The following is an 18574-nucleotide window of genomic DNA, read 5'->3' as shown; positions in this document are numbered from 1 at the left end:
CCTACTTTTGTGGATCTGGACCTACTGCATCCGAAAGGCTCAGGAACAAAAGGGCACATAAAGAGAATCCCATAGCATTTATTTGTTTTTAAAATTTCATGACTTGGGGGTGTAAACTCATGATTTTTGAATTTGTGTGGTTGTCAAGCAATCTGGGGGCTGTAGATGTGTGTTCATTATGTTGTAAAGGCCAAAACTATAACTGGGTTCAAAAAAGAATTAATTAGTTCCTGGAGGAAAGGACCATCAATGGCTATTAGCCAAGATGGTTAGGGATACAACTCAATGCTCTGGGTGGCCCTAGCCTCTGACTCCCAGAAGCTGGGACTGGAGAACAGGGGATGGATCACTCAGTAATTGCCCTGTTCTGTTCATTCCCTCTGAAACACATGGCACTGGCCACAATCAGAAGACAGGACACTGAGCTAGATAGACCATTGGTCTGATCAGTATGGCCACTCTTATGTACAGTAAAAATTACAGTAGATTTTTGCCTTTGAGAAGGATTTAATATGAGATAGTATGCTGCCCTTAATGAATATTTGGGAACCAGGTTCGACACATGTGAAAAAGCATTAAGGGCTGGATTGAGAGGCAAAATAAGAGTTGAGAAAGGCACTCCCCATTGGTGGATGAAATGAAAATGAAGACGTTTTGACACCAGGCCAGGAAAGCTGTCAGACTGGAAATCCCATGCTCCACCAGAATACATTTGTGCTAGAAAAAGAAAAATGTTGAATTAAAATTTCCAAATGAAAAATCACAGCACACTCTAGGAAGTGCACTACGAGAAAGGCAGATGTCATTGCTAAAATGACTAGCAGCTATTCACTTACCTTTTCAATGATTATTTGCTATTAAGCTATAAATTAACTAGCACAACGGTATCCATCTGCACAACGTTGACAAAGGTAAACGATGAAGCGCGAAGAGTAATAAAAACATTTTAAAAAGTAAATTAGAAGGAGCAAAACTATATTTAAAATTCATTACAAGGAAGTGCAATTCAGGGAATCAGCAGCGGATAAGACACATTTGTGAACTGCTAGGAGATGTTATGCAGATATAGAGTTAGTCCTTAGCAGAGGTAAGCGCAGGTGGGGGGGGGGGCGAGAGCAGCCCCCGGCCCGTGTCCCAACCCGCAAGGGCATACTGCCCAGGGCAGGTGGCGAGTCCGGGGCTCCCTACAGTGGCCCAGACTGACCTGCTCCAGCCCGTGCTCCTGGGCCATGCCCCCCCCCGTCGTCACTACTCCCTGTGCCTTGGAGCCAGGTCCCCCCTGCTTGGAGCCAGGTCCCAGACAAAGCTTACGGTCCGCAAGCAGTTGAAAGGTGGTGGAAGCTGAGGAGCAGCTGCAGCCCTCAGCAGCAGCAGGAGGAGATGGGAGCACCACAGCTGCCCGCTCCATAGAATCATCATAGAAGATCAGGGTTGGAAGGGACCTCAGGAGGTCATCTAGTCCAACCCCCTGCTCAAAGCAGGGCCAATCCCCAATTTTTGCCCCAGATCCCTAAATGGCCCCCTCAAGGATTGAACTCACAACCCTGGGTTTAGCAGACCAATGTTCAAACCACTGAGCTATTCCCCCTGCCCCCTAGAATCGTAGGACTGGAAGGGAACTCGAGAGGTCATCTACTCCAGTCCCTTGCACTCACAGCAGGACTAAGTATTATCTAGACCATCCCTGACACCCAGGTGTTTGTCCAACCTGTTCTTTAAAATCCCCAGTGAGGGAGATTCCACAACCTCCCTAGGCAATTTATTCCAGTGCCTAACCACCCTGACAGGTAGGAAGTTTTTCCTAATGTCCAACCTAAATCGCCCTTGCTGCAATTTAAGCCCATTGCGTCTTGTCCTGTCCTCAGAGGTTAAGGAGAACAATTCTTCTCCCTCTTCCTTGTAACAACCTTTTACGTACTTGAAAACGGTTATCATGTCCCCCCTCAGTCGTCTCCTTTCCAGACTAAACACACCCACATGTTTCAATCTTCCCTCATAGGTCATGTTTTCTAGACCTTTAATCATTTTTGTTGCTCTTCTCTGGACTCTCTCCAATTTGTCCACATCCTTCCTGCAATGTGGTGCCCACTGTGGTGGACACAGTACTCCAGTTGAGGCCTAATCAGCATGGAGCAGAGCAAAAGAATTACTTCTCATGTCTTGCTTGCAACACTCCTGCTAATACATCCCAGAATGTTTGCTTTTTTTGCAACTCATATTTAGCTTGTGATCCACTATGACCCCCAGATCCCTTTCTGCAGTACTCCTTCCTAGGCAGTCATTTCCCATTCTGTATGTGTGCAACTGATTGTTCCTCCCTACATGAAGGACTTTGCATTTGTCCTTACTGAATTTCATCCTATTTACTTCAGAGCATTTCTCCAGATCATTTTGAATTTTAATCCTATCCTCCAAAGCACTCGCAACCCCTCCCAGCTTGGTATCATCCGCAAACTTTATAAGTGTACTCTCTATGCCGTGATCTAAATCACTGATGAAGATGTTGAACAGAACCGGACCCAGAACTGATCCCTGCGGGACCCCACTCGATATGGCCCTTCCAGCATGACTGCGAACCACTGATGACTATTCTCGGGGGATGGTTTTCCAACCAGTCATGCACCCACTTTATTGTAGCTCCATTGAGGTTGAATGCCATTATCCTTATTGTGCTGTTTCCCCTCCTACCATTCAAGCTGTTCTCTCCCTCTCCGTGCTGTAAGTCCGGGGAAGCCACCCTGTATTCTTCACACCACAGAGAAAGGTTGACTCCAACTGGGACACTGGCAGCCCCGGTGCCAGCTCATGCCAAGGCCCCTAGGCCCCAGCTGAACACTGACCGTGCAAAGCTAGAAACCAGGCTGGCTCCCTGGTGTGTCACTGTTGTTCAAGCAGATGTTAAGCTTCTAAGAATGTGTTTAGACTTTATGAAACGCTTGTCGGATGCTGCAGGTATTGATCTCCCTGCGCAGCAGCCCGTGTCCTACGGTGATCATGTTTGCATTGTAAACCTCCGCCACGGTCAGTCACCACACAGGAAAGCAGCATTACCTGATGGCAGCTGCAGGGTTCTACAGGTGATGCTCGGTCCTGCCCACCACGGAGGCCCATTGAAACCAAATGAGTCATTGTGAAATATGAACACTGACTTTAATTGCTTTCCTCCCCCCCCCTGCCCCCACCAAGAGGAAACCTGCGTGTGAATGATCCCAGCAGCTTGGACTCTGGGGAGAAGGGAATAAAAAGCCCCACCCAGGAGAACTTGGGATCCCCCAGCTGCTTGAGATTGGGGAGGGCAAAAATTTCTAAGCATGAGGAACGGAGCCCCGACTGTGTTGTCTGGGTTAGCCCTAAAAAATGTCTAGCACTGCCATATTACAGCAGCGTTATCACCTCCTGAAACCTAGGACCGGAACTCATTTGTGCGTGCATGTTTACCTGCTTTAACCGTGTAAATAACGCTCATTTCTTTTCCTTACTTAATAAAGCTCTAGGTAGTTTACTCTAGGATTGGCTACAAGCCTTGTCTTCGGTGTGAGATCTAAAGTGCAATTGACCTGGGTGAAGTGACTGGTCCTTTGGGACTAGGAATAACCTGAATATTGTTGTGATTTTTGGTGTAAGTGACCATCTTTCGCACAGGCAAGCTTGCTTGGGTGGCAAGACAGACCAGAGTACCCAAGGGGACTGTTTGAAACTCCATGGTAAGACTGTTACAGTACGTGAGGAATTTATACTTGGTTGGTGAAACCTAAGGATAGAACTCACAGCCAACTTGGAGTTTGTGCCCTGGTTTTTAATGGTCTGCCTTGAGGTTGGTACTCACGCCCCTCCAGAAAGCTTAACGTAAAGCAGATTCCCTGCTGTATGTTGAATACAGGGTAAGGTCGAAACCAACTTTCAGTGGAAAAACTCAAAGTAAAACCAGTATCAGCAAGACCTACAGCAGACGGGTTACAAGCTGTCTTCAACCTAAACTTTGAGCTGCCCATTTACTCGTTGACTTGAATGGGGATGGACGGTCAAAAGCAAAAAGCTCCAGAAATTCCCTTAGCATATTCAGTGTCACGTGATCTGTACCACCAGTTTTGCAGAGATAGCCACACGTTTGGGGCCTACCAGAGCGCCACTGGTGCCAGAGGCCCGCTACCCCCTCTCCTTAGGGATGTGCCTCTGTGCAGGAGCCCTGGCACCCACACTGCTGCCCACCCCCCAGCACTGTGATCATGAGCCTGGGGCCAGGAGCAGCTCAACTTCCTTGCAGGTCGGAGGCGAATGGGAGGCAGCAGACAGGGGCTGGTATTCTGCCGCTGGTACCTGATAGCTCCCCCCAAAGGTTGGGAGACGTTGCTGTAAGTTCATCGTGGCCTGCCTGGTTGAGCATTTCTGCCCCTCCTGGTGCAAAGGTTCTCTCCTCACTAGCCCCAGTCTTCAGCCTTGCACAGCAGCACCTGCTGCGTACGATCAGTCCACCGAAACTCAATTGGCACGACGAGTCATGATACAAGTGTTGCCGAAGCACAAGAAGAAGAAGAAGAAAAAAAAGGACAGGCCCCTCGCCTGTCTCTCGGGGAGGATACAATACACCCAGGATAGAGTAACTGTCCATGGCCATGTGATTCTCACCGGGAGCTGGATTACACGGGTATTACACCACAATAGCTCTGCCTGTCAACTTTGCCATGGAGACAAGTCCTTACCCTGCGCCCCTCCTTGGAGCGATTCGCGCTAAACCTGGGAAAGCAGCATCTCAGCTGCGCAAGGACAGAGAAGAGCCGGGTGGGAAATGGAAACATTTATCAGGGGGCTGAAGATTTGGTTTTCGAAATACTCGTGGAGCTGCCCAATCCCTTGGATGAAGCAGGAGTGTAAAAAACCACTGCCTGGGGGAAAGGGCTACTTGATGTTATTGTTCATTGCCAAGTTCTAGCTCCAGTGTCTGGTTCTTTTGACAAAGTAGAAAATAAAACAGGGCCCGGAGCTTTCCCATTCCCAAGTGCTTTTTGTCCAAACATTTCAAAATGCTTCATTAAGTCTCGCTCCCCTGCTTTCAAGCAGCTGAGTTTTACTCTGGCTGCAGCCGGGGAAAGTGGAGCACAAAGAGATTAAGCGGCTGGCCAGGGTCCCACACACAAATACCTGGGGCGTCCTGACCCCCACTCCAAGTCCCTCTTTCCTTCCTTGTGGAAAAAATGGCAGTCCAGAATGTCCAGACTGGACTGACCCTCATAGTAAAGACTTGACAGCAAAGCGCCGAGGGGCTCTGGCAGATATCCTGGGGAAGGAGTTCCCCGAGTGAGGTCCCTGGCCAGAAAAGACCCTACCCTCAGCCCCTTTCAGAGGGAAAGTCAGGCCAGACAGCACGTACCACCCTGCTGAGTTTAACTGCCCTAGCGGGCCAGAGGGGCGCAGTCATGGGATTAGTAGAGTGGTTGGCACGGGGGGGGGGGTACAGTGGCACAGGTGATGCACAGCAACTCCCTGGAGTTTCACCATCATTTTGATCAGAGCGACAGACCCCAGTGGAAGCTCTCCTGGGTCCCTGATGGACTCAGATCTATGACCTGCATTTCCCCTGTGTCTTGAGCCGGTCAGAGCCCTCTTTCATTTAGGTGAGGGTCACTTAGCCCCATGGGTTTTTGCTTTTTGTCCCACGCCCCAGTATCCCCGTAAAACCGTATTTATCAAAAGTCAGTCTCTGAATCTTCAGTCCTCGACTCGGACCCCTAGACACACTGTCCCCACAAGTACAGTGACTACTTGTGCTGCCATCAATGGGGGGCCGGGGGGAGTCGACACAGCTGAGCTCCCAAGGAGCACAGAACAGACCAAGAAGCCAGACCCAGCAAACCTGATTCAGAACCCCCCGGCCCCCGCCACAGAAAGGCCACGTGGAGAGCAGTCAGCTGAGGGTTACTCTAGGATTCCCCCCTTTCGGTTCGGTTCGGTGTCAGCCCATTCTGACAGAACACGGATACCACCCAAAGCGTCAAGCCACCCCAGCTATGCGGATCGCTCTTCCGGTCCACCGCCAACTTCCTCAGGGCGGAACGAGCCGAGAATACCTTTCGCCTTCCTCTGTAGCATGGGGCACGGGTCACTTGCTGGAGGATTCTCTGGTCCTTGAGGTCTTCAAACTACAATTTGAGGACTTCAATAGCACAGATATAGGTGTGAGGTCTTTTTTAGGAGTGGTGGGTGAAATTCTGTGGCCTGCATTGTGCAGGAGGTCGGACTAGATGATCATAATGGTCCCTTCTGACCTAAATATCTATGAATCTATGAATACCTAGCTCAAACGCACTTTGCGCTCAAGTGCTAGATGACCCTCCTAACCCCCAACCCCCGCAGGAGGTGGGAACCTGCTATGAGCTCTGCGACTGACCGATCAGGAAATAGTAAGCGATCTCCCCAAAGCCCCCAAGGGAGTCAGCCTCAGAACTCAGCAGCTCAGGGCTCCTAAGCCATTGCTCACAACATACCTGCCTCTGTGGCTACAACATTCTGGGAGCTCTGCTCGCTGAAGCTAGGTCTACTCTATGAGCGAGGGGCACGAGTCTCCTGCTTGTGCATGCACACTCGTGCTTGCTCGCACCAAGCTCGCACACGTATCAATAGCCACGGGTAGCGGGGCCGCGGCTGAGCCCTGCAGAACACAGACCCGCTGCTTTCAGGCGCGTTTGTGAGCGGCCCGGCTCAGTCGTGCCACCCGGGCTGCTGCAGCCACCCGGCTAGTGACACCTGTGCTCGCTCGCTGGGCGCTCGCTGGGCGCTCGCGCACGCCGGGGCACCCCAGCCCTGGCTCCTAGCGCAGGCAGAACCTCGGGGGGAACTCGCCTCTGCTCCCGCTGGCTGAAGTGGGATTTGAGTGGTGCATAGGCCATCTGCGTGGGCTGAATTTCCCCCGCAATTCTCTCACTTTTAGACGTGCTGGACAAAATTCAGCCACAACTCCTGTTGAGGGCAGTCTATTTATTGGCCCTCTCCCGCACGTTCCAGGCTTGCACTGCACCTGTGGAGGTCAGGGATCCTCCAATGCCTGCTCTCTCCTCTGCCCACCTCCCCTGCTGGTGGTCAGAGCTGACCTCTCACTTGCACCCGACTTGCGCATCTTCTGGAAAAGAAATCCAGGGTGCTGGGCGCTGAGCCCCTCCCAGGCGGTCCTGCATGCTCTCCCTGGCACCGGCGGGCGGGCAGAATGCTCAGCGCCATGAGGAGCCCAGCCCTCCATCTTTATATGGCTCTTCCTCACGCGGTGTCTGCCCGCCTCCCAGCTTCATCCCACGAGCTCAGCATCGCAGGGACTGCCTCTTGTAACAGGCCCTCAGGACCGAGAGATCCTGCTCCATGAGGCTCCCTCTGCACCTGCTGGGACAAGGAGCTTTCTTCAGCCTATCTGGGGTTACTGGGTGTGTTTCCACTTGACCCTTTAGGGTGCTCCATGATGGGTGCTATGAAAGAAACAAAACCCGTCTGTACCCCCGGTCGGGTCTTGTCTCCAGATCAATTAGAAACGTACCAACAATTGCCAAACAAACAAACGTTTCAATTGCCTTGAAACAAAGCACAGGGGATATCCTGCACCCAAGAAGTTTGGCGGGACGACTGGTTGGCTTGTCTGCGACACCCCGGCCAACCCGCCTCTTTAAGTAGCAAAATGTTCACAAACACTAGCAACTAGTCACCTCCTGTCTATGGTATGAGCCTCAGGGCCAAACAAATCACTGGTGTATTGCCACTGAAGTCAGGAGATTTACATCAGGGATGCCTTTGGCCTATAGCTTTGAGGAGGACTCATTCTCAGGAGCACTCCTGAAATTTGCAGGGCGATTACTCGGAGCGTTGTCAAACTCACGTCCTTCCTCTGGGCACCGCTTTGAAGGACAGCCTGATCCTCAGCTGGTGTAAACTCGCATAGCTCCTTTGAGGTCACTGCTGCTCCACCAATTCACACCAGCTGAGGATCTGGCCTTAACTGGGCATCCTCTCTAGCAGGAGGTGGGTTGGGTTTGGTTTTCATTTCCGGCTGTTGTACCTGAATCCTGGTTTCTCCCTTCGCTGGTCTGCTGCGGATGGTAACTTGATTTTGCAGCTGAACACGAGACATATTAAGCCACCCCAACCACTCCTCCCCTTTTCCCTGGCAGCAAAGCTCCCCCAGGCTTTGCTCAATCTTCTTTCAAAAGGTCCCAGCTTTGGGGCTTCCACAGCTTCCTCTGGGAGACTGTGTCACAGACAAGTAGGTCTCCCTTTCGGAGACTGTTATTCAGCCTACATTTACCATTGCTCCGTTTCAGCCTGTTGTCTCTAGTGAGTCCCCCTTTACCACACCAGACATTTTTTTCCTCCTCCCTTTGGTTATTACTCTGCTCAGTGATTTCCAGTCATACACCCAATTGGTCCATTGATTTGGCCTCTCTCCTGTGTGGGCTCCCTTGTGCTGAACTGTTCATAGAGAGTGACTTTCAGAAACAAGCAGACAGCCTTCCCTGGCTGATCAGGAGTTCATACACCTGAAAGAGTTCCTTCCACTCCTAAGTCCAGAAGGCAGCCCACTTTGAGGAGGAGTTCTCCCCCAGATATGTATTTGTGCATCTTCCCATATTTAGAAGGGGTAAATGGTTACCCTGGATTTCTTGTGGCTCGTTAGACGTTCACGAAAATTGGGAGCGTCTCCAATATCTTTTGGGTGAGTGAATATCAACAAAAGATTTTCCTGGATTCAGTTCCCAATGATTGAGATGTTCACCTGCCATCTCCTTCCGTATGGGCTATTACCCCAGTGCCTCATTGCCAGGAAAAGGAAAGTTGTCGACCATGACCACCCGGAATGGGAGCTCCCCACTCAGCTCTTCCGCGCACAGGTGAGTTTCCAGGGGACATTGCAGACGCTCACCCTGGGGGAAGATGGGTGCATATCCCTCAGCCACATGTGCTCTGTCCCCATGGTGGGTTCTCTGGTGCAGGAGGAGAGGATGCTTCTGAATGAAGCCCTTTCCACACTGGGTGCACCAGTAAGGTCTCTCTCCCGTGTGAGTCTTATAGTGACGTTTCAGGTTCTCCCCCTTCTGGAAGCTCTTCCCGGACTCCTGTGTGCTTGTGTTGATGCATCTTGAGGGTCCTGACAGCATCCCCACAAAGGATGCAGCCCTAGGGCTTCTCACCAGCGTGCGTCCTCTGGTGCGTCACCAGAGTCTGCTTGAATCATAGAATCATAGAATATCAGGGTTGGAAGGGACCCCAGAAGGTCATCTAGTCCAACCCCCTGCTCAAAGCAGGACCAATTCCCAGTTAAATCATCCCAGCCAGGGCTTTGTCAAGCCTGACCTTAAAAACCTCTAAGGAAGGAGATTCTACCACCTCCCTAGGTAACGCATTCCAGTGTTTCACCACCCTCTTAGTGAAAAAGTTTTTCCTAATATCCAATTTAAACCTCCCCCACTGCAACTTGAGACCATTACTCCTCGTTCTGTCATCTGCTACCATTGAGAACAGTCTAGAGCCATCCTCTTTGGAACCCCCTTTCAGGTAGTTGAAAGCAGCTATCAAATCCCCCCTCATTCTTCTCTTCTGCAGGCTAAACAATCCCAGCTCCCTCAGCCTCTCCTCATAACTCATGTGTTCCAGTCCCCTAATCATTTTTGTTGCCCTTCGCTGGACTCTCTCCAATTTATCCACATCCTTCTTGAAGTGTGGGGCCCAAAACTGGACACAGTACTCCAGATGAGGCCTCACCAATGTCGAATAGAGGGGAATGATCACGTCCCTCGATCTGCTCGCTATGCCCCTACTTATACATCCCAAAATGCCATTGGCCTTCTTGGCAACAAGGGCACACTGCTGACTCATATCCAGCTTCTCGTCCACTGTCACCCCTAGGTCCTTTTCTGCAGAACTGCTGCCTAGCCATTCGGTCCCTAGTCTGTAGCTGTGCATTGGGTTCTTCCGTCCTAAGTGCAGGACCCTGCACTTATCCTTATTGAACCTCATCAGATTCCTTTTGGCCCAATCTTCCAATTGGTCTAGGTCCTTCTGTATCCTATCCCTCCCCTCCAGCGTATCTACCACTCCTCCCAGTTTAGTATCATCCGCAAATTTGCTGAGAGTGCAATCCACACCAGCCTCCAGATCATTTATGAAGATATTGAATAAAACCGGCCCCAGGACCGACCCTTGGGGCACTCCACTTGATACCGGCTGCCAACTAGACATGGAGCCATTGATCACTACCCGTTGAGCCCGACAATTTAGCCAGCTTTCTACCCACCTTATAGTGCATTCATCCAGCCCATACTTCCTTAACTTGCTGACAAGAATACTATGGGAGACCGTGTCAAAAGCTTTGCTAAAGTCAAGAAACAATACATCCACTGCTTTCCCTTCATCCACAGAACCAGTAATCTCATCATAAAAGGCGATTAGATTAGTCAGGCATGACCTTCCCTTGGTGAATCCATGCTGGCTGTTCCTGATCACTTTCCTCTCATGCAAGTGCTTCAGGATTGATTCTTTGAGGACCTGCTCCATGATTTTTCCAGGGACTGAGGTGAGGCTGACTGGCCTGTAGTTCCCAGGATCTTCCTTCTTCCCTTTTTTAAAGATTGGCACTACATTAGCCTTTTTCCAGTCATCCGGGACTTCCCCGGTTCGCCACGAGTTTTCAAAGATAATGGCCAGTGGCTCTGCAATCACAGCCGCCAATTCCTTCAGCACTCTCGGATGCAACTCGTCCGGCCCCATGGACTTGTGCACGTCCAGCTTTTCTAAATAGTCCCTAACCGCCTCTATCTCCACAGAGGGCTGGCCATCTCTTCCGCATTTTGTGATGCCCAGCGCAGCAGTCTGGGAGCTGACCTTGTTAGTGAAAACAGAGGCAAAAAAAGCATTGAGTACATTAGCTTTTTCCACATCCTCTGTCACTAGGTTGCCTCCCTCATTCAGTAAGGGGCCCACACATTCCTTGGCTTTCTTCTTGTTGCCAACATACCTGAAGAAACCCTTCTTGTTACTCTTGACATCTCTGGCTAGCTGCAGCTCCAGGTGCGATTTGGCCCTCCTGATAACATTCCTACATGCCCGAGCAATATTTTTATACTCTTCCCTGGTCATATGTCCAACCTTCCACTTCTTGTAAGCTTCTTTTTTATGTTTAAGATCCGCTAGGATTTCACCATTAAGCCAAGTTGGTCGCCTGCCATATTTACTATTCTTTCGACACATCGGGATGGTTTGTCCCTGTAACCTCAACAGGGATTCCTTGAAATACAGCCAGCTCTCCTGGACTCCTTTCCCCTTCAAGTTAGTCCCCCAGGGGATCCTGGCCATCCGTTCCCTGAGGGAGTCGAAGTCTGCTTTCCTGAAGTCCAGGGTCCGTATCCTGCTGCTTACCTTTGTTCCCTGCGTCAGGATCCTGAACTCAACCAACTCATGGTCACTGCCTCCCAGATTCCCATCCACTTTTGCTTCCCCCACTAATTCTACCCGGTTTGTGAGCAGCAGGTCAAGAAAAGCGCCCCCCCTAGTTGGCTCCTCTAGCACTTGCGCCAGGAAATTGTCCCCTACGCTTTCCAAAAACTTCCTGGATTGTCTATGCACCGCTGTATTGCTCTCTCAGCAGATATCAGGAAAATTAAAGTCACCCATGAGAATCAGGGCATGCGATCTAGTAGCTTCCGTGAGCTGCCGGAAGGAAGCCTCATCCACCTCATCCCCCTGGTCCGGTGGTCTATAGCAGACTCCCACCACTACATCACTCTTGTTGCACACACTTCTAAACTTAATCCAGAGACACTCAGGTTTTTCTGCAGTTTCGTACCGGAGCTCTGAGCAGTCATACTGCTCCCTTACATACAGTGCTACTCCCCCACCTTTTCTGCCCTGCCTGTCCTTCCTGAACAGTTTATAACCATCCATGACAGTACTCCAGTCATATGAGTTATCCCACCAAGTCTCTGTTATTCCGATCACGTCATAGTTCCTTGACATCACCAGGACCTCCAGTTCTCCCTGCTTGTTTCCAAGGCTTTGTGCATTTGTATATAAGCACTTGAGATAACCTGTTGATCGCCCCTCATTGCCAGTATGAGGCAGGAGCCCTCCCCTCACAGACATTCCTGCCTGTGCTTCCTCCCGGTATCCCGCTTTCCCACTTACCTCAGGGCTTTGGTCTCCTTCCCCCGGTGAACCTAGTTTAAAGCCCTCCTCACTAGGTTAGCCAGCCTGCTGGCAAAGATGCTCTTCCCTCTCTTCGTAAGATGGAGCCCGTCTCTACCCAGCACTCCTCCTTCATGGAACACCATCCCATGGTCAAAGAAACCAAAGCCTTCTCTCCGACACCATCTGCGTAGCCATTCGTTGACTTCCACGATTCGACGCTCCCTACCTAGGCCTTTTCCTTCCACGGGGAGGATGGACGAGAACACCACTTGCGCCTCCAACTCCTTTATTCTTCTTCCTAGAGCCACATAGTCCGCAGTGATCCGCTCAAGGTCATTCTTGGCAGTATCATTGGTGCCCACGTGGAGAAGCAGGAAGGGGTAGCGATCCGAGGGCTTGAGGAGTCTCGGCAGTCTCTCCGTCACATCACGAATCTTAGCCCCTGGCAAGCAGCAGACTTCTCGGTTTTCCCGGTCAGTTCCCAAAGTGCCGAAAGCTCTTGCCGCAATCACAGCAGACGAAGAGACTCTCCCCGGTGTGAGTTTGCTGGTGAACTTTCAGCACCCGGTGCGTCCGGAAGCCCTTCCCGCACTCGCTGCACAGGCAGGGCCGCTCGCCCGGGTGGATTCTCCGGTGTGTCACCAGGTGCTGCTTCCGGATGAAGCTTTTCCCACACTCAGTACAGGGGAACGGGCGCTCCCCCTTGTGCGTGTGAAAATGGCACTTCAGGTTCTCGCTCCTCCGGAAGCCCTTCCCACACTCGCTGCACGTGTGCTTGGCGGGCTTCAGCGTAGCGCGAGTTTGCCGATGCCGTCGGAGCTGCTTGGGCACCGTGAAGCCTTCTCCGCAGTCGCTTGCCCCGGTGTGAGTTCTCACATGCCTCACGAGCGACTGCCGGTGCCTGAAGTTCTTCCCACAAGCCTCACACACGTGGAGCCTCTTTCCCGTGTGGGTTTGCTGGTGAATGCGGAGATCCCCGCGTCTCCGGAAGCTCTTCCCGCACTCACCGCAAGTATGGGGCCGCTCCCCCATGAGGGTCTGCTGGTGCAGCATGAGATGCACGGGCGAGCAAGAGCTGTCCCCGCAGCCAGGACCGCTGTACGGGTTCTCTCCAGCATGGATTCTCTGGTGGACCCCAAGGGTTTGCTTACAGCTGAAACCTCTCCCACCGTCATTACACCTCTGCAGCTCCTGCCCAGCATGAGTGAACTTGAAGAACCCGGAACGTCTGGAAGCTTTCCCTGCCCTCGCTGCAAGGAAACGCCCTCTCCCCCCGGTGGGTGCTCTGGGGTGTTTTAAAGTGGGCAGACGAGCTGAAGCTCCTCCCACACTGGGGGCAGTTATACGGCGCCACCCCTGAATGGGTTCTCTGGTGTGTTACCAGATGGTGCTTTTGGCGGAAGCTCTTTCCACACTCCGGGCAGGGGTAGGGTCTCTCCCCGGTGTGCGTCTGAAAGTGGCGTTTCAGATTCCCACGCTTCTGGAAGCTTTTCCCACATTCGCTACATTTGTGAGGTTTCTCATCTGGGCTGAGCTGCTGTGGATTTGCGGTTTCAACATGCTTTCCTTTCAGGTGGGCTTGATTTCGTTTGTTTCTCCTCCCCACAGCAAGGCTGCCCTGACCAGTGCGGTTTACTCCCTGGATAGAAAAAAGCGAATGATATTCCTTTTCAGAGTCTCTGAGTGGTGTCTCGAGTTGTCCCAGGTTCTCAGCATTTTCCCTATCATCCTCATCCTCCTTCTTTAGGAGCCTGAAATCAGCTGCTGGAATGAAAAAGAAAAAAGTATTCTGGGCATCCACATGTGTTGGTTGCAAAGACCAAATTTGTTACCACCTAACACTTGCTCCCAAGACATTTCATCCCTTGACACGCAGGTCTGCTATGCCTGCAGCTCAATATACCGTGGGTAGCAAGTGTGAGCCTGGCCCAATTATGGGGCTGATTCTGCCATTCTTGCATTAAGCACTCCCACTGAAACCAGTGGGACTATGTGGCCCAGGTCAAGATGGGGGCTCTTAACCCAGAGAGCCCAAATTGCAGCTCTCCAGACTGGAGCGCTGGGAGAAGACCCGATCCCAGTTTGACCCCCGGGGGTTTTGGGGTGGCAAAAGGGCACGGGCCACATAAACCTTCCCACATGCGGCATGCGAGTGCTATCAACCACTCCCAACCTAAGGGAGGGCGTGAAACTGGAAGGGCCTGGTGTAACTCCCACCAAGGAATGGGAGAGATGCTGGGGCATCCATAGGAATGTTGGTGGGTTCGAACTTCCCCAGGTCACTGGCTAAAGTGACCTCACTCAGTTTGGTCTCAAAGCGGGGAGAGATGTGACAAAGAGGGACTGTTCTTAATGTTTCCTCTGAATATTGTGGGGGTGCCTCAGTTTCCCCTAGGCAGCTCTTAAGTATCTAGGTGGTTGGATAAGGGTGAATGATCATTGCAGAGCCCTAGAGGGCAGGGGTGTGCAGGGGTCTGGACACAGAGAATGGCCGACACCCTGTTTCCTGGCAACTGATGGCCTGGCCCTTCCCCCCTGCAAGGTGAGAGCTAAAGGGTTGGAGAACAAAGGGATCAGGTGCCCTCCTGGCCCAAGAAAGGGACAAAGCCCAGAGGAGGAGGGGCTGGAGAGAGTTTCAGTTTGGGGCTGGCTGGGGACATGGAGTGAAGTGCAGACATGGTTGTCTGGCTCACTGCCCCCCAAAATGGACCCGGCTGAGGGGTCCTGTTCTCTGCACCTACAAGCTCTGTGTTAGACCATGTTCCTGTCGTCTAATAAACCTTCTGTGTTCCCAGCTGGCTGTGAGTCACGTCTGACTGTGAAGTTGAGGGGCAGGACCCTCTGGCTTCCCCAGGAGCCCGCCTGGGCGGACTCGCTGTGGGAAGCGCACGGAGGGGCAGAGGATGCTGAATGCTCCGAGGTCCGACCCAGGAAGGTGGAAGCCATGTGAGCTGTGTGTCCTGCAGACAGGCTGCTCACAGAAAGGAGACTTCCCCAGAGTCCTGCCTGGCTTCGTGGGGAGAAATCTTTGGAGTAAGGTGAGATAGGATGACAAATGTGGCTGTACCTTAGAACAATTTTCCAAACAGTGTGTGGTATTGAATTAAGTTTGAAGGTCCATGTAGCCAAGGGCTTCTCTGAAGCAGGCTTCAGGAGAACACTTGCTGTGAAACCTGTTATCTGAACAGGACTCACTCCTGCATGGACCCCTCAGTGAGTTTTCCTGGATACTCTGATCTCAGCCCATTCTGCGTGTGCTCTAACATTCCTTGAATCCTCTACTCCAGCTCCACAATCCATTGGATCTCATCCTCCAGTTAATCTCCCCGAAACAAAAATTCATTCTTTTCACTAAACAGTAAACTCTCCCATGGGCCCCTGGGATTGATAACGGCCTGGATCACTTTCCCAATATAGCCCAGCACGAGCACTCCTCTCTGATGGCTGCTGTTGTCTCCGGTGGTAGCAATCTGTTCACTGTTTCTATGGCCAGGAAGCTATTAAAGTTCCTACTCCCTCGCCGGTAATTTTATTTCTTCCAAATCCTGATGCTCCCAGAGCGATGGCCCTTCCTCCAGATTGTGCAGGGACACAAGAGCAGATCTGGGAACTGGATACCCTGTTCACAAAGACAGGATGACACACCTGTCTGCAAGGTTCTCCTTCCAGCCTATGCTCTATTCCCCTATTCCCCACCCCTGGAGCAAGAGGCTCTCCACAGTGATAGCAATCCACACCCGCATCTGAGCAGCATCACTCGTAGTGGGGCCAGGACTCAGCACTTCAATGTTCATTTGCAAAAGCTCTATGGCTTTTTATGTACCGGGAAAGCTGGGGCTCGGATATTCGTCTCAATCTCTGATCCCACCCAGGAATGTCAAAGCTCCAACACGCAGTCAAAAACAAAGAAAACTGATCTTTACCTAGTGAAATCAGATGATTGTAATTCTCCCTCATCACCTCCTGGTACAGCGCCTTCTGCCATTCTGTCAATTCCTCCCACTCCTCAAGGGTCAAATAGACAGTGACGTCCTCAAATATCACAGGCACCTGAAATCAAGAGGAACATGCGCTCAGCACCTACTGCTGATGCCCTGAGACTCAGCCAGGCAGAGGGAAGTGTTTGTAGAGCGTCTTTATATTCTGCTCTGGATGGTTCATATATGCAGTCTCATTTCTGGACACTTGTAAACTCCCAGGAATAGGAACTGGGTTTTGTACAGAGTCAGTGCTCTCTAATTTATCCGGTGGCATCTGAGCACCTCAACAAAGAGATAAAAAGCCCCAAAGGAGCTTAGAAGTTGTAGTCTGAACTTTACTGCTGCTACATGGTTTCCTCATTGCTCCATCTCTACACACACAGGCCTCTCCTCCACTCTTCCTGGACATCTGGAGCTCTTAGTCTCACACAGTGCATTGGCCAATCACTTGCTAAAGGCCCCTTCTGACCAATCAGAACCTCCAGAGCAATGTCCGGTCAGTGACATAGGAGCTTGCATGAGAGAAAAGTAAAGTCCTGATTGGTTGGAGGCACTTTACTATCCAGAGGTTTTGTCTGTTGAGTAGATAGTTCTGCACCCAGCCCTTCGGAGCCCCAATTAGTGGGTTATTCCTTACAGTGCATTGAATCCATCTCCTCTATAAACTGCGCATATAGAATCTCCACACCTAATCGGAGATTACGGCTTCTCGCTGAAACACGTCTGCATGTTCTGTCTCACAGCGGGCTTGGTCCAAAGCCTACTGAAGTCAATGCAAGTCTTTCTAGGACTCCAGTGGGCTTTCAATGAGGCCCGAGACCCTCGCATCTTTTCCCTGCTCTTCGCAGCCCTGAACTCGATCCTTTTTTTGGAACATGTTGGGGTGATACTGACGTTTATTTTTGTCTTTTAAGGGTTGGGTGAGGGAGGCCCAGTGTTTACAGCACCAGCGTCCCTGCATTTTAGAACACGAGCAGCCGGCTGCAGGCTATGAAGTGCTGTAGCCCCGTTACACAGTTGCCAATTTTCACGCGGTAAATAAGCACCCCGACTTCCACAATAAGCCAAAAAAATCAAGCTAATCCCACTTCAAAACAAGGCCAGAACAAGCCAATCCCTAAGAACCCCAACACGCTATGTGACTGGATCCCCCCCGGCCCACAGTCTGGGTCCGTGCTGGGCCTGCTGCGCGCCCCTGACTCTCTCCCCGCTTGCCCTTGCTTGCTGAGAACCGATCGAAAACAATGACGCAACTAGCTACAAGCCAAACAAGCAAAAAACTAGCCAACAAGCAACTCACAAGCCAATTAAGCCAAAAACAAGCCCAAATATCTGCGTTTTTTTCACGGGTTTGGCATGTCTGCCCTGTCAGTGCCAGAAGATTAGGGAGACAAGGTGGGGGAGGTCAGATCTTTAACTGGAGCCGCTTCTGTTGGGGAGAGAGCCCAGCGGCTCCAGTAAGGGAGACGCCCTCCCCCACCTTGTCTCTCTGGCCAGCCAACAGAGGGGGAAGCGCAGAAGGGTTGAGCGTTACCCCTGCAGGGGCCCGGGGACACGCTGCATGGAACGAGCGCCCTAGGCGGGCTCTTGGCTCCGATCTCGGGCCCCGATCCTGCCGCGTGGGCGAGCCCCCGTGCTGGGCGAGGCCCCCCGATTGCAGGATCCGGGGGGCGCGGGGCCTTCAGAGCCTGCGGGAGTGGGGCCGGGGGAACCCACCCCCTGCCCTGCCTCTGCCTGGGACCAGCTGAGGGCAGCCCTCGGAATCCCCCGTTCACAACCCCGTGCCCGGGGGCCGCCCCCCAGCGCCCGAGGGAGAGGGGGGGAGCGGCAGCGGGGCACGTGTTCCCGGCAGCCGGGGAAGCTGCTCCCCCTCCAGCCCCAGAGGAGGCCGCCGGGGCCGTGCAAACTCCGCCCCTGATCCCGGTGAACCGCGGGGTGGACCTGCCCCGGGCAGCTGCCGGCCCAACCCCTTTCCCCGGGACCCTCCCTCGCCCTGCTGGGACCCACCCGCAGCATCCCCCGGCTCCTACCCGAGGGCGGGCCCCGTCAGCCATCGCCCGGGCGCTGCTGCAGCCCAGCGGGCGCCCGGCTCCCGAGCCCGGCTCCCGGGAGCCCCGGGTTCCCCGCACGCTCCCGCTTTGCCGGGGCGATGCCGCCTGCGGGGCTCGCGGGCACCCCCTAGCGCCCCGTGTGCGTAACCACCGGCCGGGCTGCGCCGGGAGAGCCCGCCCCTACCTGCCGCCGCCGCTTTCAGGCCCCCCTCGGCCGGGTGTACGGAGCCATTAATAGGAGTTGGTTCTGGGTCCAAAAACCACCCGCGCCTAAAGCATGCGAGGGGCCGGGGGCTGGTTCCTCCCGTGAGCGGCTTGCCCCAGCCCGGGGTGAGGGGTGGAGGTGGCCACTGGAAGGGTCCGCGCTTCCTTTCCCGCAAAGCTGGT

At 52.6% G+C, this 18574-nt stretch overlaps 1 protein-coding gene across 1 annotated transcript; it reads right to left on the bottom strand.

Moving 5' to 3' along the window:
- Positions 1-480: 480 nt before the first annotated feature.
- LOC140905802 (zinc finger protein 92 homolog) lies at positions 481-18271 on the bottom strand. Its single transcript, XM_073329303.1, has 4 exons — positions 18167-18271; positions 16080-16206; positions 13164-13920; positions 481-717 (listed from the first exon to the last, which is right to left on the bottom strand). The coding sequence occupies exons 1-3, from the start codon at positions 18188-18190 to the stop codon at positions 13331-13333; spliced, it is 741 nt and encodes a 246-aa protein (XP_073185404.1). The 5' UTR covers positions 18191-18271; the 3' UTR covers positions 481-717; positions 13164-13330.
- Positions 18272-18574: the final 303 nt, after the last annotated feature.

This window comes from Lepidochelys kempii, chromosome 2, assembly GCF_965140265.1.
Source record: "Lepidochelys kempii isolate rLepKem1 chromosome 2, rLepKem1.hap2, whole genome shotgun sequence".
NCBI lineage: Eukaryota > Metazoa > Chordata > Testudines > Cheloniidae > Lepidochelys > Lepidochelys kempii.
This window is presented reverse-complemented; position numbering and strand designations above follow the sequence as displayed.

Bases quoted from the DNA above. Each gene is read 5' to 3' on its own strand.
- LOC140905802 (XM_073329303.1), bottom strand. From the start codon at position 18,190: ATGGCTGACGGGGCCCGCCCTCGG. The intron at 16,207-18,166 runs GTAGGAGCCGGG...TCTTGATTTCAG, and splicing joins CTGACGGGGCCCGCCCTCGG to GTGCCTGTGATATTTGAGGA. The intron at 13,921-16,079 runs GTAAAGATCAGT...TTTTCATTCCAG, and splicing joins CAATCATCTGATTTCACTAG to CAGCTGATTTCAGGCTCCTA.